The sequence below is a fragment of the Rhyacophila brunnea genome, unplaced genomic scaffold, assembly GCF_057557595.1.
Source record: "Rhyacophila brunnea isolate RB1 unplaced genomic scaffold, BYU_Rbru_1.0 scaffold_18, whole genome shotgun sequence".
Lineage (NCBI taxonomy): Eukaryota > Metazoa > Arthropoda > Insecta > Trichoptera > Rhyacophilidae > Rhyacophila > Rhyacophila brunnea.
The window spans coordinates 12,897,183-12,921,745 of NW_028232837.1; the positions used below are offsets into that span (position 1 = coordinate 12,897,183).

Genomic DNA, 24,563 nt, shown 5'->3' on the forward strand with positions numbered 1-24,563 from the left:
TTAGTACTAATGCTAGTGCCTAGCAACAGAGAACCCATTTTCACACATGTCCGCCTTTGTCAATTGTTTTCGAATGAACTCAGATAGTGGCTGTCACGGGTGGATCGACCCAGGTGTTCGTGGCCGCCACTAATGGCTTGACCTGATCGCTAGTGGCCACGTTCAGTAGTTATGTGTGCGGAGGCTCTTAATTATCATTTTTCAATATTGTATAGCCTAAAAACGTTACGGTAACAATATAGCACAGCCGATTAGCCTTTATAATTAAATGTCACACTTAAATATTTAAATCCTAATTGACAAGAAATCAGCAAAACTATGATTGGCTCAGTCTTTGGTATATTGGGCTGAATTTCACAGTAAATAACAATTTACTATGCTGAGAAACAATTTTATATTAATTATACGGTCCTACATTGTTATAAATAAGTACCCATGAAATACCTATGCAATTATTTATTTTGATATAACAAAGATAAATAGATTTTTAGGTGAATAAATTAACCCATTGAGACAGGATGAATTTTTCAGGATCACTTAAAAAACCATACTGATTAATTACTAAAATTGATATTATTCATTTAATTCAATTTTTTTTTTAAATATTTATAGGTATTGAATTCTTCTATTATTTTATACAAAATGACATGGATAAAAAGTCCATGATAGAAGTAAATAATAAAAGAAATATAGTTTAGAAGATGGAGGCCTATTATATGTTTTTTACTGTCTCAAACACCACCAACCAAACTGATCATTATTTTGACAAATTTACATTTTATCACACATATTACAGTTTTGAAAAATTAAAAAATAAATAGATTTTATAAAACAAATAATTCTTAAAATATATAAAAGACACTATATAACTAACATCATAATATTATGATAGCTACATCTATTATTAAGTAATTTAATTTCAACAGTAACAGCGGCGCCAAATTGCCGCCGATTGTATCCAATGGGTTATATCAATGTGTCATACGACAGACAATCTCAAATTAGTCTCAACCGATAAATGTTAACTATCAATTTACTGGGTTGATGGGATGGACCCGTCCCAAGAGTGTGGTGCGTAAATTTGTAATGACACGGTATCCTCGGCATTGAATATGTAAAGTGTTTTCATATTACGCTTATTGCGACAGTGTCCAAAATGTATCCCCGCAATCAACGTGGGTTGATGGGTTATCATCAAGATGGGTTATTTCCTGTAATCTAACTCTAAAAATACCAGATTGTATGGCAGACATTAATTTTAGAATTATGGAATAAGGCCGTTTACTACCGAGACGACGGTATATAATATACAAAATTCAGTAATAATAATTTAAGAGTTAGGATGCCGGAGGAAAGTATCCAATTTTGGACCATTTCTGCCGAGTGGGTCATGCGGAAACATAATCCCACCATTAACCCATGTAAAAGGAAGCAATCGGTTCTCTATGGTCTCCCGCAGGTGATCATTCTCTAATAAGATGTCTCGGTAGTCGTCGTTGGAGACCACCACACCATCAAACTCCGCTGCGCACTGAACAATGTACCTGAAACATAGCACAAATAACAGATAATTAGTACATAATAAATAAACAGGTTTAGACAGTGAATCGTCTATGGCTATATTTACGTGGTACGTTACAAGATTAAATCGAGCGAAGGTAGGACGCAGGCATTCGCAGCTATTCAATAACAGATCCGACGATCTCTGAACGTTCACATAAAAATGGGTGATTCGGACGATTTATTATTATGCAAAAAAAATTCTGAATTTGTACAAAGAAGCGAGAAATATAGAAATGAAGGGAAATACAAAAAATGTATTTGCCATTAAAAAGGTTTACAATAAAATTTCAAAAATATGTCAGATGAAAGTCGAAACATTTGGCAATATTTTGATGATGTTTGGCTAGACACCAGACTCTACAAGGCAGACTCTATTCATGCCGTCGCATTGAATTGCAAATTACGACGATAGTACTACTTATTGATTATTTTGTATAAAATGTGGTAACCTGTACGCAATAAATGAAAATTATCATTTCAAAATAGGTCATTGATTATTTATGCAATATTAATTTTTTTAGAAAAATATAAAATGATACAATAATAAATACAATAAGAAAAAAATCTTTAAATTCGGCTCATGTGATTGTTCCCGCCATCAAAATGTTGGGATACTTATTTCAAACTAAAGTAAAATATTTCTCATTAAAAAAGATTGGTGACTAAAGCCGCGTTGACACGGTCCAAGTACGGATCCAAGTACACTTGGATCGACTGCCATCCAAGTGACAGCTTCATACTATTTATTCCTATCCAAGTTAACTTGGATGAGTAGGACGCGGTCCAAGTAGCTTGGATAGGAATAATTAGTATGAATATGTCTACTTGGATGGCACTCGGTCCAAGTGTACTTGGATCGTACTTGGACCGTGTCAACGCGGCTTTATAGGTAGGTACCCTAATAATAATATTATAATAATATACAATCTAATATATAAAAATTAATATTTGTTTGTTTGTTTGTTCGTATTTAATGCGCAGCCATACCGTTCATCCGATTAAGATAAAACTTTGTCAACTTATTGCTTGCACTTGCGCGAAGAGTATAGGCTATACTAATATATAAAAATGAATGTCTGTATGTCTGTATGTCTGTCTGTCTGTCTGTCCCGTATGCGTTCCTATACCATTCATCTGATTGCGATGAAATTTTGGTAAGTGGTTGTATGCACACACATGAAGGTTTCTGAATTAGAAAAATCATCATCTTCTTCTTCTACTTCATTCTATTTTCTTTTATTCGTATGGTTCCTATACCATTCATCCGATTGCGATGAAACTTTCATCAGTTGTTGTGGTAATACCCGTAAAAGTTTCTGAATTAGTACAACCATCTTCTTATTCTTCTTCTTCATTCTATCTTCTTTTATTCGTATGGTCCCTATATCATTCATCCGATTGCGATGACACTTTCGTCTGTGGTTGTGCCAACACCCGCGAAGGTTTCTGAATTTGTACAACCATCTTCTTTTTCTTCTTCATTATATCTTCTTTTATTCGTATGGATCCTATACCATTCATCCGATTACGATGAAACCTTCGTCAGTCGTTGGGGTTACACCCGTAAAGGTTTCTGAATTAGTACAACCATCTTCTTCATTCTATCTTCTTTTATTCGTATGGTCCCTATATCATTCATCCGATTGCGATGAAACTTTCGTCATTGGTTGTGCCAATATCCGCAAAGGTTTCTGAATTAGTACAACCATCTTCTTCTTCTTCTTCATTATATCTTCTTTTATTCGTATGGTTCCTATACCATTCGTCCGATTGCAATGAAACTTTCTTCAGTTGTTGTGCCCACACCCGCGAAGGTTTCTGAATTAGTACAACAATATTCTTCTTCTTCTTCTATTCTATATTCTTCTATTCGTATGCGTTCCTATTCCATTCATCCGATTACAATAAAACTTTCGTCAGTAATTGTGCCAACATCCGCGAATGTTTCTGAATTAGTACAACCATCTTCTTCTTCTATTCTATCTTCTGCTAATCGTTTGCGTTCCAATACCATTCATCCGATTGCAATGAAATTTTGATTAAGTATTGTGCTCATGTCCGCAAAGTTTTCTAAATTGCTACAACCATCTTCTTCTTCTTATTATATATTATTTCTTCTTTTATTCATATAGTTCCTACACCATTCATCCGATTGCAATGAAACTTTCGTCAGTTGTTATGCCCACACCCGCAAAGGTTTCTGAATTAGTACAACAATATTTTTCTTCTTCTTCTATTCGTATGCGTTCCTATTTCATTCATCCGATTGCAGTAAAACTTTCGTCAGTAATTGTGCCAACACCCGCGAAGGTTTCTAAATTAGTACAACCATCTTCTTCTTCTATTATTTCTTCTTCTATTTGTATGCGTTCTTATACCATTCATCAGATTGCGATGAAATTTTTCTCAGTTGTTGTTCGCACACCTGGGAAGGTTAGTATTATATAAAATACAAAGTTTGTTGTTTGTTTGTTCCATCCAATTTTGAATTTTTTTACTACATATTAATACTATTAATAACGTTTGTATATTTTGGATTCGATTTTAATGTAGTGTTCTTTTGTTTGACCTTTACTCCTATTAGAATTACTTTCATGTTGCCATATTATATTACACAGATATTTTAATATTAAAAAGAATTTTTTTTTTTTAAATATCTAAGATAAATGTATCCACGAAGCGATCCTGTGCGAAGCCGGGTACTTCAGCTTGTATATTATAAAATTGAAAGAAACTAACCTGTCATCGTATGATACAATATATTTTCCTCCAACCTGCCTAGCAGGTGTATAAATTACATGGCCCTGTTCTTCCAACCGCTGGAGAAGTTCGGGGTTGGAACTCTTTCGATTTTTATTTCTGGAAGAGAATTATAAAAATTTACCATAGATTTTGGCTATACATCAAATCAAATGAAATTTATTTATTTTACATAATATAATGAACATAACAAATTACAAATTCAAAGCGTTCATGACATGACATAAAATAAGTGTTAACAATTTTTAAAATAAAAATACAGAGAAATATGACTTGATAGTACAATAAGAAATAAAATAAGAAAAGAAATAAAATAAAGCAATAAAATAAAAGTAGGTGGAAGCACAGAGTGAACTATTGATAGACCCTATCTTAAAGACTGATAAAACAACGTTCACCCAAATTCACCCTCACGTAAGTGGAGTACGTCAATATCCGAAGCGATTTCATTAAACATGGCTATTGCCCTCCCAATTGGCATCACTAATGGCAGGTTAGTTCTGCACCGTGGGAGAACAAACAAATGCCCTTGATTCCTAAGGTAATTATCAGATACACATAAGCCAACACCACCAAGAATGGCGGAGTTCACATTTACGCCGCATATAAGTCGGAAAAAATAGCTAAATAAAGATCCCTTCTAAATTTTAAGCTCCAGTATGTAAGCATACCTAAGAGAAAGTCAGTCGGATAGAGCCACGGATAATATCCATACAGCCGAAAGTAAAGGAGTCTCAAAAATTTCTTTTGGACCATAAGGCCATACTTCAACTGATGCGGGGCCCAAACAATAGACCCGCTCTTAAGTCTGCTTCTAACTAAGGAGTTATAGAGAATACATACATACCATACTGCATCCATTATAAGATGCAATTTTTCTGAATTTAGTGTCTCCGAATTTGATGGCAACGATCGCAGTAAATAATTATATTCTATGGGAAAATGCAGAGATCGCCGACCGTGATTCAGAAAAATTGTAATCAGAATTTGAAGAAGTTTCAGACTATCAGCGAATCTATTCTATACACAAGGCGGCTATCAACGGTAGTTCAATAATAAAAAATGCTATGTATTAACATTGCCTCTCTTGGCTGTGTTAACTTTTAGAGTGAGATAGACAGTTTTGACGGCTAACTTATTGTAACGATTATAATACCTCAATACATAAATATGATAAGCTACCGTCGATAGCCGCCTTGTGTATAGAATAGACCCACAGGACGATATTATATTATAGCAGTATATATGTTACACCGAATGTGCGAAATTGACTACTACATGAAATGGGCAAAATTTTGGCTAATTCATGTAATAGTCAAGTCTGTTGCCTTATTCATGAATTAGGTAAATTTTCTGCTGAGTACATGAATTCGCCAGGGTATGGAATTCTTGAACTGTCAACATGACAGAAGAAAAAGTAAATTTAATACAGATGGTTTTATTAGTTATAATTGGACATAATATAATATTATTATTATTAGGTTAAGTTTTGTAATTCTGAATTAAATTATTCAACTGAATGTCCATTTTGAGGTTAGCTATCAAGTGTCAACAAACTATCACAAACATTCAATCGACCATTGCACGTTTGATACCCAAGCACGAATCAAATCATATTATAGTTCTAGATTTTTTTTTGCGCATAGTAAATGGATATGAACGTCATTGTAGTTATTGATTGGTATATTTTCATATTATAATCAATGACATTTGACACATTTGTTTAGTTTGATTAGATGCAAAAAACACCACCGGAGCGCGATCATCTATTTTGACCATAGATAATATATGTACATTTTGACCAATGCATGAGCATTTGATACATTTAGTTTAGTTGCAAAAAATACCACCGTAGCGCTACTATCTAATTTGTCCAATACATGAACTAGGCAGAAAAACTACTGCCGAATTCACGCACTCTCCAGATATTTTGTCTAATTCATGAATAAGGCAACGGGCTTGAATTTTTTATGATTTAGGCAAAATTTTGCCCATTTCATGTAATATTCAATTTCGCACATTCGGCGTAACATATATAAAGAATATAATAATTTTTATTGCCAATGTATGACTTTCATCTTCGTGAAGTTTTTTTATGATTTGTTTATTTTTTTGCGTGACCGGATATTTGTACGTATGCAGTTCGCCGTATCACACTTCACCGTGAAATGTTGTATCGGAAATATATGGTCGTGTATTAAAGACCGTCCAACCTCGCATAGAACTGAGGTAAAATTCATGTCTAAATAAAACACGGTTCTTGTCGGTTTACAGGATGGCAGCGGCAAACAAATTTTGAAAATAGCCGATATACTTGATTATTTGTTAGATTAGGTTAGGTTAGGATCTAATAAAATTGGAACATTATAGTATCCAATGATCCACGAACAACGCATAACTTATTATATTACCTATTCTATAATAGAAATCACCGTATAGTAAAAAAAAAAAAAAAATTTTTACCAAGTATTCAAATAACCAACCTAAACCTTGGCACAAATGCTCTGACTGTGTGTCCCCGTCTTAAAAAATAGTCTATACAGATCTTCAAGCCTTCAACGGAGAAGACTTTTCCGTGTGAATATCTGGAAGAAATAATATAACATTAGACTTACGAAGAAACCAACCCTCAAAATAAATACAATTAGTAGATGTGTCATCCTGAATTACTTATATTAGAGTCCAGGACCTTTTATAGATAGTTTCGTCATTAGCAGTTTGACAGAATTATGCACATTAATACATACGTAAGAGCTTATATCCTTACATCAATAATCAGGCCACGGCACGAGCTTGCACGTTCCGATTAATCGTAATATGAAAATAATAATCATTTCCTAAAAACAGTTTACAGCAATGGCAAAGGGTTGAAGTAGGCTGTGGAGATTTGACATAAAAAGTGCTCAACTTTGTCAGTCATACATATTTGTTTTCATTGAATGAAGAATACAAATATTTCAATGAACTAGTTCGATGAAAACAAACAAGTATATATGACTAATTTAGTGTGCACAATTTAAGTTGAATCTCCATAGCCTTCGCAACAGGTTTTACAGTACAGAAGTCGACGTATAAAAAATAAATAACGCTACGATTGAAAATTACAATTTTACGCCGTGGTTGGGCCCTATAGAGCAGTGTTTCTCAAACTTTTTTATACCACGGCCCCCGAAATCAGAAAATAAAATTCCAAGACCCCCAAAAATTTTAGTCTTAGTAACCAACAGTACTTATTTACCATTAATTATCATTAAAAATAATATACTAAATATAAATATAATTTACTAGTCTGTAAAGCAAAAATTAAAAAAAAACAAAAATTAAGTTAAAATTTATTACAGCTACAACCTACAAACACAATTTAATAGTAAAGTAAAGTAAAGTAGATTATTTATCCATATCAGATAAAGTATTGTGATCGCGTGAAAATTCGACCTCGAGATTTTGACTGATTTGTATCAGACGTCCAGTGATCACATTTTTTTTTTTCAAATACTTCTCCCTGGCAGGAGCTCCAAGGCCCCCTAGGGGGCTGCGCCTCCCAGTTTGAGAAGTACTGCTATAGAGGGCCTTATCATGTACTATCGACAGAAAACAAGGAAATATAGATGTTTCTGGCAAAGCAAAATTCGATTATCGAAGAAACACTCGCAGAATTAAAAATGTACTATTCAAATTATTGAAAACAGTTCGATATTATTTCAAGTTTCAAAATGCGATTAATTGTTCATGATTGCTAAAATACGTCATATATGAAGATGAAATATATTGATAACATACTGCATAGCCACGTTACTGCCGTCGATGATCACCATCCGCAGACCAGAAGGCCGGTTCCGGGTTTCACCACCCCTCGGCCGGTAATAATTTGTACCGAAATAACCGGTCACAGAATTCGACGGACGGTAACATTGACCCAACAAATCTTGCGCCAGCACATCGACAGTAGAACCTCGTCTTGCAATTTGATCCATGTCTTCGTGTTCATTTGTTAGGTCGTACGTGGTGCACTTTACCCCGGACGGGTTAATTTTAGGTTTATTATTCTCCTTCTTCTTACATTTTTTATTAGAACTAACCGGCGTGGCGTTGGTTAAATCTATACTGTCACCGATTGTTATATATTCGCTTTCGTCAAACACATTCTGTATTACAGTGTCGATACATTCATCGATGGAATCCAAATCTATGATCTCCGACGATGAATCCAACACCTCATCAATGGTAATGAGAGTACCACCGCTTTCATCATCAACGTTAATAATATCACTGACAGGTATCAGAGTACTACATTTAGAATTAGTCGTACACGGCATATTTTTTCTATTATCAACTATAGGTGATGGTAATGAAAAATTACGTTTCTGCTTGACTTTTTGAGGTGATATTTTATAAGGTGTAGACGCAATCAGACTGTCACAAGATATGTTGAATCCATCATTCTGAATATCTGATCTTGGAAATACATTAGTCACCGCAGGTATTTTTTTTCTATTATCGATTATAGGTGATAGCAATGAAAAATGATGTTTCTGTTTGACTTTTTGCGATGATATTTTATATGGTGTAAACGCAGTCAGATTGTCATAAGCCAGGTTCGACTCATCATTCTGAACCTCTGTATTATGTCTTGGAAATACATCAGTCATAACCGGTATCTTTCGACTATTATTGACTACAGATGGCAGCACAGAAAAATTATCTCTAGAATTATTTTGCTGCTTGACTCTTTGCGGTGATTTTTTGCATGACGTAGATGCAGTGAAATCGTCATACGTCAAGTTGAATCCGTCTCTCTGAACTTGCGTGTCACACTTCGATAATACATTAGTTGTAGTGTAATGTCTCTTTTTATGAGGTAAAGCATATATTGGTATAAAATCTGGAGTGTTATTGTTGATTATCGTTGTATCATCCGGCCTTTCAGTGTCAATTGAGACGTTTGGCTTTCTGTTGGGTGTGTTGGCTTTCAATATGTTCTGCAGACGTTGCTGAAATCTGTCGATAGTGCAATTTGACATTTTTGAAGATTTCCTGCGGGCTCTCTTTCCGGATTTATTTTTACGCAATTTCTGTAAAAAATTAAATATTGAATTAAATCATCGATGTTTACAAATACACCATAATATAATTAATTACTTAGTGTACCGATTGTGGTGAATCAGGATCTCAGGCTGTTCCTGCAGAAAATCACAAAAAAGTCACTCATTTCTTTTGCCACGTTGTTGCAATACTTGCTTTTAATGTAGACTATTGTTGGCAAGACCTACCTCGAAAAATCGTAATGTGGAGATGTCACGCAAGTGTCACATTTTGTCAATATGTACTTACAAACGATATTTTTTTATGTGTTACATGTTTTTTTCTCAAATTTTGCCCTGTTTAGGGGCAAAAATGGTAATTTACTTTATACGCGTTAAATGCAGTGCACACATGGATAACCCCTGCCATATAACTTTACGGGGTGAAAAAGTCCGACTATAATAATCAGGCTAGGGCACTGAATTGATGGTAGTGCTAGTTACTGATTATCTTCTAATGCAATGCGGTAACCTGTTCACAGTTAATGAAGATATTCGATTGAACATTTCATTCAAATTAATTACGTATTACCATTTTATACAAGCAGTAAAGTTTACCATATTGCATTCCAAGAATAAGCAACAATTAGGACTATGATCGAAATTCACACATCACAATTACATCATGTCGTCTGGTGACTTCATGTCACAAGTTACAACATAGGGCTGTTGGGTGTGAAAATATAGACCCTCAAAGGCAAAATAAGGGGATGAAGGAAGATGTTCCGAATTCTATGGGTGACTAATGACCAGAGGAGCTGCACACCCAGGAAGGTTTTCGGCATTATGATATTAATAATATTCGTATTGTTTGGCCAAATTGTCTGTAGGTCCGGTAACAATTTGGAGATATTAGTAGTCACTGTTAAAATCAAAGCACATAGAATAACCCAGACTAGCTGAAGTGACCAGGTGAAGGGACGCTACAGGCATTTCTCTACCAACGGCCCTCAGAGCTGCAGAATATAGGAAGGAACGGGAGAGACTTGTCAACGGTAACGGAGCTGTTTCGGTCAGTGGAAGTCATGAGACTAAGCAGGAGTGAATTCCGACTACAATAAAGAAGTAGTAAGGCACAGCCTCTACCAAGAATGCATTATATATGCATTATAGAATGAAATATATGTAATTTGACATATAAATCCAACATGCGTCCATTTAATGTTCTGTTTGTTGTTCTATTAGTAACAATAATAATATATTCATTGACATGTTTTCTTTTTAAAGTAAATGGGTAAAGTTTTTAGTCATCTTTACACGATTTAAGAATTAATACCCCCGTTGCCACCACGAAACAAATTGACGTATTCACACCTCGACGTTCGGTCTCCGAGTGCTAGCGAGTCCAAAACTTCATCGCGCCTATAGTTAAAAATTATTTGCCGTTTCACTGAAGTATCGCCTTAATATGATTTCATCATAATTTCAATAAGTATATTATTTCATAGTGCGCCGGTCAATAAATAGCGGGTCAGAATCGATTGGACATCTCACTCAATTACAAGTTTCCGTTAAAGACACATCACACCGAATTGCCGTTATTTTTATTATAGTGCATCGATTGTACCCTTGTAGTTATTTGAAACAGTAAATAAATTCTCGCCTCCGCCATCATCACGAACAACTACTACATACTGTTTTTTTTCTGCAATATCTATCCTCCGCCGAAACAGAATACTACAGATCTTACGTAATTTAGAAAATATCCTGAAAAGTGCAAGTATCTCAAGACTAAAAATTTGGACATTCGTAACAACGGCTACAAATCATGGTAAGTACCTATTATCAGTAACTAGATTCAAACCACAAAACCTGGTAGCCAATATTAAAGAATATTGAGAAGTGGTCCAGTTGCATGATTATTAGTTAACTTTATTATAATTAGGTAAGGCACACGTGAATAATTTGGTAAAGCACATTGGCAGGAATCGGCAAGTTTGAGTCCTGTATGGCGTCACGTTTTTCTAATAGATACCCATGCTTCTGAGGTATTTTCAAATATTGTACGAGAGTTGTCCAAGAATTAAAGACCTTTATTATTTTAAAGTCACACAGCGAGGCATGGAGAGGTGCATGTTAGGCATCACGCGAAAGGACCGTAAGAGAAACGAATGGGTTAGGAAGCAGACAAGAATACGCGATGTAATAGACGTTGCCCAGCTGAAATGGAGATGGGCGGGGCACATTGCTCGCCGAAAGGACGGCCGCTGGACAAATGCTGTCATCCAATGGTACCCAAGGGGTACGAAAAGGCCACAGGGTCGCCCTAAAAGCCGCTGGATTGACGAACTGGTAAAGTTCGGCGGAAATACGTGGCAGCGAACGACACAGGACCGAGAGAGTTGGAGAAAGCTTGGGGAGGCCTTCATCCAGCAGTGGATTGACCCCGGCTGATGATGATGATGATTATTTTAAAAATCAGGAAAAAATTATTTTTATAAAAAAAAGCATACGAAATTTTAGATACATATCCCCACTATTTTTCGACGTCATCTTCATTGCGATCAATGCACTTGGTGAGCCGTGGCACAGGTCCTTGATTCCCTTATCATAGAAGTCCCCGGCCGCCTTCATCAAAAATTTTTTCTCCTCTTCCTCCACGTCCACGTCGGTCTCGAAGCGTTTTTTCCGGCCAAATGTTGCTTCAAGTAAGAAAAATGATAGAAATAACTCAGCGCCAGGTCAGGGCTATGAGCAGGATGACGGAGGACATTCAATTTGAATGAGTCTAAAAGGTTCAAAAAGACCTAAGCGCTTTTCACACGATTTTGTTTGTGACCTTTCGTCAGCATTTTGGTACTTTGCATACCTCAATTTTCCCCTCAAAATCGTTTGTATGGTAGAATTACTGAAATCTGGGATCAAAATTTCGAGCTCACGGACTGTCAGACGGCGATCTTCACGAACTTTATCATTGATTTTCTTCAACAAAATGTCATTAATTGAGGACCTCCTTCCTCCCCCCTCCTCATCATGAACACTCGTTCTACCACTCGAAAACTCAGTACCTACACCACTTCCTGACATTCTGCTGGTTCATCAAATTACCATAATTGTATGTGAGACTACGATGGATTTCAACAGGGTGAATTCTTTCCTGGTTGAGAAACCGAATTATTGAACGCACCCCGCAGGCGGCGGGATTCAACAGCGGAGCGTCCATCTCAATCGGACGCAAAGGTCATACTGAAGCAGCTACCGAGCCGGCTCACCACTCATTCTGGAGAGGGAAGTCTACGCTACACGCCAGTATAACATCCGCGTCGCCAAAAATGAATAAAGGTCTTTAATTCTTGGACAACCCTCGTATGTTCAATAAAGCATGCTACATTCGTAAATCTTGTAAATCATTCGTTCAATAAAAAAATAGTATGGGTATACCTGAAAACTGCAGAAGATTGACATGGAACAAAAAAGAATACAAATAATTAGTAAATTATTACCTTATGTGTGCGAGAATTATTTTGGCCAGATTTCTCAGAGGCGTTCATCTTTACTAAAGACTTCCGGTTCACTTTACCCATCAATATTTTTGTCATTCACTGCGTATGCAATACTATCGTCATGGATACCCTGAAATAATTAATACTGTTTTAATAAATACAAGAACTACTTCAACAGCATCTATATACTGTCAAACCTTAGATTGCGAGTAGCTTGGTCCGTGTCTTGCAGGACAAACCAAATTTTTTAATAAATTTTAACATGATAAAAGAGTGAGGTCTTGCAATACAAGTAGATACAAGAGCCGATGGTTCTCTCTCTCTCTCGCTTAGGAAAACCACACAAGAAAGCAAGAAAGCGTCGTTGAACAGTTACCTACCTTATTAAAGTCGCACAAAAAGAAAATGATTCCAATGATCCAATCGATAGCCGTGATTCAGTCAGTGATAATAAAAGCTGTCCTACACAATAATTAATAAATTCGATTACTTTATAATATTTAATTTAAATATAATATATATATATAAAAAAGAATGTGTGTTTGTCCCGTATGCGTTCCTATACCATTCATCCAATTGCGATGAAACTTTGGTTGAGTTGTTGTGCAAAGGTTTCTGAAAAAAAAATCTAAAAATTAAAAAAAAAATCTAAAAAGCGGTTTCCAGTCTTGCTTCCCATGGCTCATCTGTTTCAGACGAACTGGCTTGAGCAGTGCATACTCGAACGAAAAAACAAAAAATACTGTGTATCCAAAAGCACTTCAATAAACAGAATTAAAACACTAACACTTTCTTTCTTTGAGTTTCATTGCAAGGTTTCTGAAAAAAAAATCTAAAATTCTGGAATGGATAAAATACTCCAATCATGTCAACTCTTTATATGGATTTGATCAAGACTTATAAGTCGTCTCCAAAAACATTGATCATGGTCCATGTGGCTTACTAAACAACAATTCACCATGCATATCTGATGGGAAATGCACGAAACGATACCCAAGAGACTTACTTTCTGAGATTATCACTGGCAATGACGGATATCCACTCTATTGTCGACGATCAACTGAAGCAAATCCATCACTTTAAAAGTACGAAACAAAGATGTTGAAGACAATAATCATTGGGTTGTTGGTAAATTGCAAATATGTCAACAAAGGAAGCGATATGGCAGTATTTGGAGTGGGAAATGCAACTGCATCCATCAATGAGATCTACCAATATAAACTGGGACGCTACATCAGTAGCAATGAAGCAGTATGGCGCATTTTGTCATTTCCAATCCATGAACGACATCCAACAGTTGTTCATTTGGCATTGGACCTTGAAAATGGACAGCGCATGTACTTCACAACAGAAAATGCACATGTTTGTTGGATGATACGAGGCCGAATCGATAGGCCAAGATCACCCACTTTATGGAGGAGATGAAATTCGGTATGCGAACCCAATTCCAGTCAGGGATCCAGCGAATCCCCTTAGAAAATGAGGAGTATGATCAATGCTACTTTCTGTCAAAAGCAAGCAGATACTTTCATGGACGTTCGCATCTTCAGTTTCAACTTAATCCTGTCAATGGACTTCATGATAAAGATAATGGAATTTGTGACGATCGGTTTGGCGGTGATGACGCCTCCCTCACAAGAGGTTGCAGCACTGGCTGATGGATCTGAAGCAATTGTTCATGGAAAACCGTTGAAAGCACCACGGTAGCCCGGAAGGTTTCTAAAATAAGCGCAATAGAAGGTCGAAAGAATAAGGATATGGTGAAAGTGCAGCCAGGACAGGCGGCTGACAAGAAAGGAATGCTCACCATCAATCTGAAGGTGGAAAAACCTGACATTATACTGGTGTTATAATGTCATAATAACTATAATAACTTTCAAACTCTGAATGACAGAAGAGCAGAAAGTAATGCACGGTTCAGTGGAACATTTGCATCTGTTCACTTGTCGATTTGGCTGAACGGGTGCCGTACTGCGCAGAAGACATTCCGTTCTTGAACCGTGCAACCTCTCTTTGAATGCTACAGCATCAGACGTTAAACCTTGGCGTATTGACATCAACCTCACTGACCTTAAGCTACAATTGACCTGTTGAATCGTATGATGGTGACAATGACTACAAGCGAAGACGACTCGTCACAGAAAGTCGACACTGTGGGAGTATACAAAGACTTGTGGGCCATAAAAGGGTTTTATCAGCACAACTATTGGTTTTTGAGAACAGAACTAGGGCAAGATGCTTTGAACTTGTACGGAGAGCAGGCAAACACAGCTGTTGCGGCAGCGCCAGTTATCGCCGGAGAGAAATGTTTAATCTCCGCCCCCGTCATAATCCTGCCCATCGAAGCAGGTCTCGGAAGCGACACCATTCCCATGCTCAGCATGCAGGCCTCTCTGCAGACTGGAGTGGATAGCTAAATTTGGAATCTACATGCTCAATGCAAGTGTCGTATTACAACAATTCTCTAGCATTATGGCAGCCGCTCATTGAACCGGTGGAAGTTTGGACTGACAACATTTGCAGACATGTCCCGTGGGATCTTAAAATGCAGGTTCAAATGAATAAGAATGAAGGCAGCCCCAATGGTTTCACGAGTGTCAGCACTGTGTCCCTGAGCAGGAAAAGTTATCCGGCCATTCCTGGAGACGTGGTCGATGGGAAGTCAACCTGCCACAGCCCAACTTGACTGTCCAAATTACCAGTTCTGAAACTCTCGAATTGACTGTCACAAAATACGGCCCTGAAGGTCTTATCCCAACTGGGTAAATCATTTTCAACAACTGTCCAAGAAGGGCTTCCTTACAAGACTTCGGAAACTTCTTCCGTCTCAGAAGAGACCGCGTGATTGTAATGGGGGATTATAATGCTAGAGTAGTAGCGGACCCGGTGCTTGGCCCCACGGTGATGGGACGACACGGCCTCGGTGACCCCAACGACTCGTAGAATTCGCCACCCTGAACGAGCTCACCATTGGAGGTACCGTTTTTCCCCACAAATACACGTGGACGTCTCCTGATGGGCGCACTACGACGCAGATTGACCATTTCTTGTACAGCTTGAAGCACAGAAAGGAACTTCTCGACGTGCGCACCTACACAGGCATGATACGACCATGAGTTACTCATTACAAGTATCCGGGTAAAACTCAGTCGCCAAGCGAGGCCTCCAGAACGCGAACAAATCGACGTTGAGAGGCTCCGAGGCCGCAGAATTCGGATCGACTTCGAAACTGCTGTACGAGATAATGTAGATAATATATACGGGCAGCAAGCATCTGAATCCGACCTCATTGAAGTGGATTGGAGCCTCATAAAGAGTGCGATTGTGTCGTCGGTTCGTACCGTTCTTGGTATCAGAAGGAGTGAGCAGCCAAAGTGGACGTCTGAAGAAACGTGGGATGAAGATTGAAAGTGAACGAGGAGACAGACCCTGACCGAACCGAAGACTGCCCGACTGACTACCAGACCCAAGACAGGGTAGTCAAACGATCCGTGCGGCTCGACAAGCGCAAATTCATGAACCGGCAAATTGAAGCAGCAGAGGCAGCAAGCAGAAATGACACCAGGAAACTCTTCCGAATTACCCGTGAAGTCTGCGGCAGGCGACCACCGACTCCAGGAGCCATTCGTAGCCCCAATGGAGCAATAGAGTCTGACACAGAATGCGTCAAGAAGATTTGGAAAAATGATTTCTTCGGAGTGCTGAACCGCCCACCCCCTTTGGATCCCTTTGAAATTTTAATTAATTATTAAAATTTTACATACCTATGAAAACCTTACTTTTGGATATCCCCCGAGCAACCCGACATTTCCGATTACCCGCCAAGATAGACGATTTTATTTTATTAGTGAAAAGGCTCAAGAACGAAAAGTCACCGGGGGGAGACGGCATACATCCTGAATTCCTCAAGCTTGAGCGGTATCCTGCACCCTATGTTTCATCTGATGACAATGGTGCGGGAAGAAGAGCGCTGTCCGAGGGACTGGGTGAACTGTGAAATCATCACACGTCACAAGAAAGCTGACTCTCTTAGCTGCGAAAATTACCGAGGCATTTACAGTACTCAACGTTCCGGGAAAGATTTTGGCAAACATCCTCTTGATAAGAATAAGGGACGCGATAATGCACGTCCTCAGGAAAAACCAGGCTGGGTTTCCACCTGGACGAGCGTGTGCTGACCAAATCCACAACCTTCGATATCTTCTCCAGCAGAGCCTTGAGCTGAACAGTCCGTTGGCCTGCTGCTTTGTGGATTATGAGAAGGCTTTCGACAGTCCGCACCGCCCCTCCTTCTGGAGGATACTGGGAGCACACGGAATCCCCCCAAGATCATTGCCATAATCAAATGCCTGCACGAGAATAGCGAATGCTGTGTCAGAATTGGTAAATACCACCTATAACCGAGGCATATCTGTTACCCCCACGGTGAAGCTATGTGACCTGGAATACGCTGATGACACTGTCCTATTCGACAACTCAATCGAGGGCATTCAGGGGACAATCGACAGGTTTCATGACAACTCATCTCGATTTGGTTTGAAAATCAACGCGAAGAAAACCAACATTTTACGCAACAGCACCTGTTCCAATCCAGATTTCCCTCTGATTAGCGAGGGGCAAAGCATCGAAAGCTTCAAATACCTGGGGGTACACATCACGGGAGATGGCATTTTGCAGAGAGAGCTCGCTATCCGAATGGGACTGGCTGGAACAATATTCAACTCAATGCGGAGTGTCCGGGACTCATGATTGTACTCGGTCAAAACCAAATGCCGCCTATTCAATGCTTGCATTCTGACGGTGCTGAATCATGGCACCTTACGAAGGCTCAGAGCAACCATATACTGAGCTTCGAAAACAGATGGTTGCAATGGATACAGGGCATACAGTGGTATGACTTTAGGAGCAACAAGAAGATAAGAGAGCGCACCAAGCAGCCTCTCATCACGCTGAGAGTGAAGAGGCAACGTTGGACCTGGCTCGGTCACGTGCTGCGGATGCCAGAAGAGAACTGTTCTTCAAGCCAACCGGATTCCGGCGTCCTGGAAGGCCGCTGAATACTATCTACAGAGTGTATACGGCGGAGCTACGGGATACTGGTTTGACATGGAACAATGCAAGAAGACTGGCGAGCGACAGGGATTCTTGGAGGCGCCTCATGGTGTCCATATGCTCCAACTAAGGGGCGGATATGGCCGAAGAAGAAGATGGTCAGCCTAGTACAGGGTTGACAAACCTTTTAACGTGCTCGTGCCATGATTTCAAAAATAATGTTTTTCGACTGTATTGACTTGCCAAGCTTTTCATGGGGTAAAATAATTAAAAAGAGTTTGAATTTTATAATTAGAGTATATGCTTCATAACTTTGCACTCCTGGGCAATAGTTACACCATTTTATTTGCAATTGTACCGGCAATCTGCAATTTTTGATGCTCGTTTACGGGCCCCATAGGTTTGCCATCACTGGGCTGGTACATAGGGTGCAAAATGATGCAATATTATCAATCTTAGTTGTACTCCCAGTTACTTCGATCACTATGGTGGGTAATTATAACAAAATCATATCTGCATACGGACTTATTCAACATAAATAACAGACTTTGGAAGAAAGTTCTCATTGAATATTGAAATAATATATAATCAAATAGCTGCTTTACCCAAATTACGAACCCTTATTACTGGCCTGAAGTCGATGAACAAGACGTCAGTATGTTAATATTTCTTCTTTTTTTCCAAATTCGAAATTCAATACTCGTGTTTTTGTGTTTATAGGCTGTCTCCCGTAGTGTTTATAGTGTTTATCAAATCATCAGCTGCTGTCTTCTGTCCATAGATAATAATACGTCTTCTGCCTTTCTTCGGAAACAGTGTTGCCATCTTTTGATAGACGAATTATGGTACAGAGCCTCCAAAATTATTGTAGAATTTCAATTTGGGTGATAATTGTGTCACTAAGCTTAGAAAAAAATGCAATTATTATACGTATATTAAGATGTAATTATTATATATATATTAATTATTATTAATGTAGAAGTTCTTATAGTTGTAATATCTGTACCTCAGAGGCAAACGGATGCAACTCCATTTTTGGGGAAAATGATTTTTTTTAAGAATCATCATGCTAAAGGCTTTATTTATTAGAGGCAGAGAGATGGAAGTCCTAGTCCAAGATATGCATAGAATAAAGATGCAAGTGCCATACCTACCTTAGAGGCAGAAGGATGCAAATCCTATAATCCACTGAGATAAAATTCTCTCAAACCGTCTGCAATATGTACTAGACGAGAACCAGCCAGGAGAACGAGCTTTAGAGGAGGATACAGCACTATGGACCATATTATCCAAGTCATCAGAGAAATCAGAGCGGTAACAGGAATACAAGCTGCCGCTATCCATGGGTTTTATAGACTATGAGAAAGCGTTCGATTCCATAAAGAAATTTTCAATACTCGATGCACTCAGAAATCAAGGAATCCCCGGGCGCTATATAAATATTTTCAATAATATATACAGTAGCGCAACAACATCTCCATAAACCATCGCGCATTTCCTATCTGCAAAGGAGTTCGACAAGGTGATACAATCTCACCTAAACTATTTACAGCTACACTTGAAGACGTACTTAGAGAACTTGACTGGAATGACGCGGGCCCCCATAAATGGAGAATACGTGAGTCATCTGCGCTTTCCCGATGACAATAAATAGTAGTTTGCAAGACTCAGAAGACCTCCAAAGCAGAATGCAGGAACTCGCTGGAGGGAATGGGACGACTGGACTCCGGACAGTTGGACGCCGCACTGTCGTAGACACTTATACAGAACGTAGACGAGGTATTTTAATCAGTTTCTATCTACTACTTAGTAGTTTTAACACATTTTACTCTTAACATAATTAATTCTTTATTGCTGATTGAGAATTACCATGCCTAAGGCTTTATATAAAATAAAAAACTCTTTTTTCGTTGGAACACTAAAATATGCACGATTAAATCAATATTTACGTCTGCATATTTACTTTCTCACCAACTATTAAATCATAATATAATCATTTAAACATAAATAATAATATTACATATTTTTTTTAAGTACCTATGAGTACCTAACGTCTATTTATTTTCGAATTCCGTGGCGTCCAGTTGTCCGGTGCCAAATCGTCCTCGACCTCCTCGCTGGAGTAAGCAACAAAGTAGGCTTGAAAATAAATGTGTCAAAGAAGAAAGTCATGTTCAACTGCTTTGCGGGCCAAAAAGAGATCCTCATCAATGGCATTCAGCTCGAACAGGTGAAAAACTACATCTATCTGGCACAACAAGTGTCTATAGATGGATGTATATTTGATGAAATTGTTCGCAGAGTAAAGCTAGGCTGGAGTGCTTTTGGCCGCCTGAATAATTTCTTAAAAAATGACCTCCCACTGTGCCTAAATTGCAAAGTGTTCAACCAGTGTGTACTTCCCGTAATCACATGCGTGTGAAACATGGACCCTAAGTAAAAGAGAGATCCAGAAACTTAGAGTAGCACAACGTGGAATGGAAAGGTGCATGCCGGTCATAACGCAAACGGACAAAAAGAAGAATGAGTGGATAAGGGAACAGACAAGGATTAATGATGTGATAGAGTTTGCTAAAAACCTCAACGCAACTTGGCAACGCAACGCACAGGGACGAGAGTCCAAGAGGGAATCCACTTGGAGATTAGCGAGGCCTTCATCCAGCAGTGAATAGATTCAGGCTGGTGATGATGATGAATACATAATAAAAATTTAAAAAAAATGTGTTTTGCTTGGTTATATTTATACCTATAAATTTTTTTAACTTATAATTTGTTTTATTTTGGCTAGGTAATTAAGATACAAATCCACATTTAACAAAATATCTTTAGAGGCAGAAGGATGCAAATCCACACTACGTTTTTTATTTTATTTTTTTTAGAATGATATAAAATTGTATTATATTTATTCCTTTCTTACATATTCCAGAAGTACTTTAATTGAATTAGAATTAAAAAAAATAATGATCATTATATGTATATTTTCTTAGAAGTTATGAATATTCGTTTAAAATAAAAGTTGTTTTTTGGCTCTCCTGAACAATTGGGTATTTGGCACTTGCATCCGTCTGTCTCTGAGGTACAGATATTATGTTGCTCCAGAATGTGGTGGTAGCACTATTCGAATATGTTTTCCATCCATCGCACCTCCACAGTTAATAAATTGCCACTTATTTTGAATTCTGCTTTTGTAATTGGAAACTGAAAATAAAATATTTTTGTAACGTGTTATACCTACCTAATTATATTTATTCCAGGTTGACGACAATGAGACCACTCCTAAGCCAACCACACAAACTAGAAAAAAGAAGGCGACTAATTCCCAGACTAAATTCTTTAATGTTTGCTCTGCAACATAAAATAAAATATTTTTGTAACGTGTTATACCTACCTAATTATATTTATTCCAGGTTGACGACAATGAGACCACTCCTAAGCCAACCACACAAACTAGAAAAAAGAAGGCGACTAATTCCCAGACTAAATTCTTTAATGTTTGCTCTGCAACATTAAAGGCAAACGCCAAAGAAATCGGGAATATGATGCTACTGGAATATCTGTCGCTAAGAAACTACAAAAAAATAATTCTGTGCAAGCCATTTATGCGGAAGCACTTCTAATAATATTGATTTAAAAATGGGTATATTACAAAAACTGAACGAAGAAACTGACATATACAACGGCGAATGTAATACCCGACCGGGAACGTCTTCCTTTTATTCTAACGAGTTTTCGTCCTCCAAGACCGAAGAACCGTCGTTTTTGCATCTTGGGCAAGAAAATGAAGATCTACGCACTTATTATGAATCTGCAGATATTAATTAGTAATTTTTTAAATTGATTTAAACGGATTAACTATATGTCTTCTTTATTTTTAATTTTACCAATTTTGTCACTATAAATACTTAGCTCTAATTTTGTATTTTGAAACAATTAAGGGCTTGCGCAGACAGAGCGCGGTCAGGCGGTCTGCGTTCCGCGTTCGGAGTTCGGCGTTCTTTGTACTGTATGGACTTCATACTGTATGGGTACACAGCCGGTGGTCAGACCGCGCCGGTCAATTGGAACGCTGGAGTTCTGGAGTTCTATGCCCGGAATTACAAAGAACGCCGTACCTCCGCTGAGCAGTCACACAACATAGAGCGAAACCACACGGGGGAGTGAGTACGCAACAGCGGTGCTTTCTCACTTCCACTCGCAGTCGGAATATAGCGGTCAAGCATTATGCAGCGCTTGTGTCAGTACAACGTTTGTAAACAAATGGAACGCTTATTGTTGACCGCCACCTGTCTGCTGTCCCTGAACGTTAGCGGTCAACGGTCGGTTGAACGCAGAACTCCGACCGCTCTCTGTCTGCGCAAGCCCTAAAGTTTACCGACCCATCATAATATGTGTAATTTAAATTCCTTACCTTCATAAATTCCGCTTTAAGTACTTCATAGATGGCTTTGCACGATTCTGGTATCAGTAAGTATAGGTACTAAGAGATGGAGCCGATATTCCTGTACTGAACTTTAAATCTTCAAATGATCGTCCTGTGGCCAAAAATCTAAATGTAGCTGTAAGACGCTCTTCCGCACTGATGCTTTTTCTCATAAGAGTATATTGTTTTGTAATTTGGACTTTCACTTTATTTAGTAATAAATCAAATGCTGAACTGTTCATTCGTAAATAATTTAAAAAATCATCGGGATCGTTTTGACTAATTCACGAATTAAGGGTAGGTAACCAAAATAGACGACTTTTTGTTTTGACTTAAACTTATACTTGCGCCTGCACAAGCTCAGCTAGTATAACATTTTTTCTTTGTACCTATATCCATTTATAATGTACAAATTAAGTGTGTACATATGCCTTCTTGTATAGAAATAAAGCTAAACTTGTTCACGCGTTATATTTTGGTCATGTTGTGTGCGGAAGGATTTGATTGAATTGTTTTATCTCAAGAATGGTTTGTTTACGAAACTGTGTTAGGTATGAGCTAAATGTCAAAATGCAGTGTGTCAAAATAACACACTCACGCGAACTCTTACTAAAACCGTTGAATATTGTTCTACGCTCCAGCGACTTCCACGATCACGCCCTAATGAACGCGCGATATGCCTAGACGCTCAATCCCGGCGCGCGCTCCTCAAAACATGCGCAAAACGTTGTGCTATCGCGCAGGATATAGTTGACATGTAAATTATAAGTAGCAGACATCTGAAACGTGTGATATCACGCGCTCAATACCAGGTTCTGGCGCGTACGCTCCTGAGCATGCGGTGAATAATGTGTGTATAAGTGCAAGAACGTAGTGGTCGCGCGGGGGTGGCGTGGCGTGGCGTTATACGTTTGAGTTTTGCAAGACGCCACCGCGCCGCGCCCGCCAAATGACTACGGACGAGCACTAAAGGCCGCATTATGCGGTCCACACACCAAAGCGAATATTCGCTACTCAATTTCGTATTGGCTTACGGGAAAGAGCACGCTTGCGCGACCGCCTTGCGTCTTGAGTGCGAATTTGCAGCGAATAATCGCTGCGAATTTCGGGAACGCTGTCGACAGCGAATTATTGAAACTGTAATGTAACTGAAATTATTGAAACTGTAACTTATTGTAACTGGTGAAGATTGAAAAGTTGATCATAAAAATTATAGAATATTTGGCGTAAAATATTAATAATGAAAGGAGTTTTACCTACCAATAAAACTCTTATTATTCATGTTGACTTTGAAGTCCTTGGAGATAGGGTTTGCTCTTTCTTCTTCGCGTGAGGTTATATTCTACTAATTTATTTTCCGTTTTCTTTTCGTTGGTCATTCTCCCCTTTTTATTTACTGGTCATACCCGCTTGCCTTTTTTATGTAGGGAGTTTGGCATTCCTTTGTTTTCATTATGATATGGCTCAAGGAACCAGGTAGAAGTTACCTGGACTTCAAAGTCAACATGAATAATAAGAGTTTTATTGGTAGGTAAAACTCCTTTCATTATTCGAATTTGACTTTGAAGTCCTTGAGATATCTGTTTGTTATCACCTGGTGTTGGGTATGCCAAATTCCTGTATGTGACAATGATTCATTGACGAGGTATAGACCATCGTGACTTTCAATGTATATAGTTTAATAGAGAAGTTAATGGGTTCTTTTCCCCTTCTGATAGTGGTGTGTCCATCGTTCTCTGGTAGTTGTCGTGAAATGTCGACACTACGCCAGTTACCTCTCTTTAAGATATTATCATCTATTGGGTATATTTACTGTTTAAGGAAGCCACCACTGAGCGGACACTGCCTGGTGGTTCTTGTACACCTGCTTCCAACAGTAATGACCTTATTCAATTCCCTATAACTGTCCTGGTGGCTAGTATTGGTGGTTATTTTGAAGATATAAATAATTCCGAAATATCCTTCCTCTCTCCTTGGGTTTGACATGCAGACGTGTTTCCGTAACCAGAATACTGGGTCGATGTTTTGACACGTGGAAGCGCTTAGCTTCCATTCCGATTGACGATGCTTGGCGGTATCTGTCTTTGCGCAAAACATTGGCCATACAATTATGTGATCACCTTTATCCACTAATCCATTGTCTACTATTACTGAGTAGTGTGAGGTCATGAACCCTTCGTCCCGATGCGAGAAGCAGCCGAGTAGGTAGCTGTCCTACGAGACATTTCGAAAAGGTTGTACTCC

At 38.3% G+C, this 24,563-nt stretch overlaps 1 protein-coding gene across 4 annotated transcripts; it reads right to left on the bottom strand.

The window, feature by feature from the left end:
* Nucleotides 1-896: 896 nt before the first annotated feature.
* LOC147073224 (uncharacterized) lies at nt 897-18,672 on the bottom strand. Of its 4 annotated transcripts, none has more exons than XM_085945166.1 (7): nt 18,518-18,672; nt 13,228-13,309; nt 12,848-12,977; nt 8,104-9,395; nt 6,807-6,908; nt 4,303-4,422; nt 1,185-1,544 (listed from the first exon to the last, which is right to left on the bottom strand). In XM_085945166.1, exons 3-7 carry the CDS (start codon nt 12,941-12,943, stop codon nt 1,331-1,333), a joined length of 1,824 nt encoding a protein of 607 aa, XP_085801292.1. In that variant the 5' UTR covers nt 12,944-12,977; nt 13,228-13,309; nt 18,518-18,672; the 3' UTR covers nt 1,185-1,330. The 4 variants fall into 4 exon arrangements, with proteins under 4 accessions (XP_085801293.1, XP_085801292.1, XP_085801291.1 ...); XM_085945165.1 differs by having other exon boundaries at nt 18,505-18,672; XM_085945167.1 differs by lacking the exon at nt 13,228-13,309 and having other exon boundaries at nt 897-1,544; nt 18,505-18,672.
* Between the last annotated feature and the right edge of the window lie 5,891 nt (nt 18,673-24,563).

Bases quoted from the DNA above. Each gene is read 5' to 3' on its own strand.
- LOC147073224 (XM_085945167.1), bottom strand. From the start codon at position 12,943: ATGACAAAAATATTGATGGGTAAAGTGAACCGGAAGTCTTTAGTAAAG. The intron at 6,909-8,103 runs GTATGTTATCAA...TATTTCTTCCAG, and splicing joins GGCAGTAACGTGGCTATGCA to ATATTCACACGGAAAAGTCT. The intron at 1,545-4,302 runs GTTAGTTTCTTT...GCTATGTTTCAG, and splicing joins ATTGTATCATACGATGACAG to GTACATTGTTCAGTGCGCAG.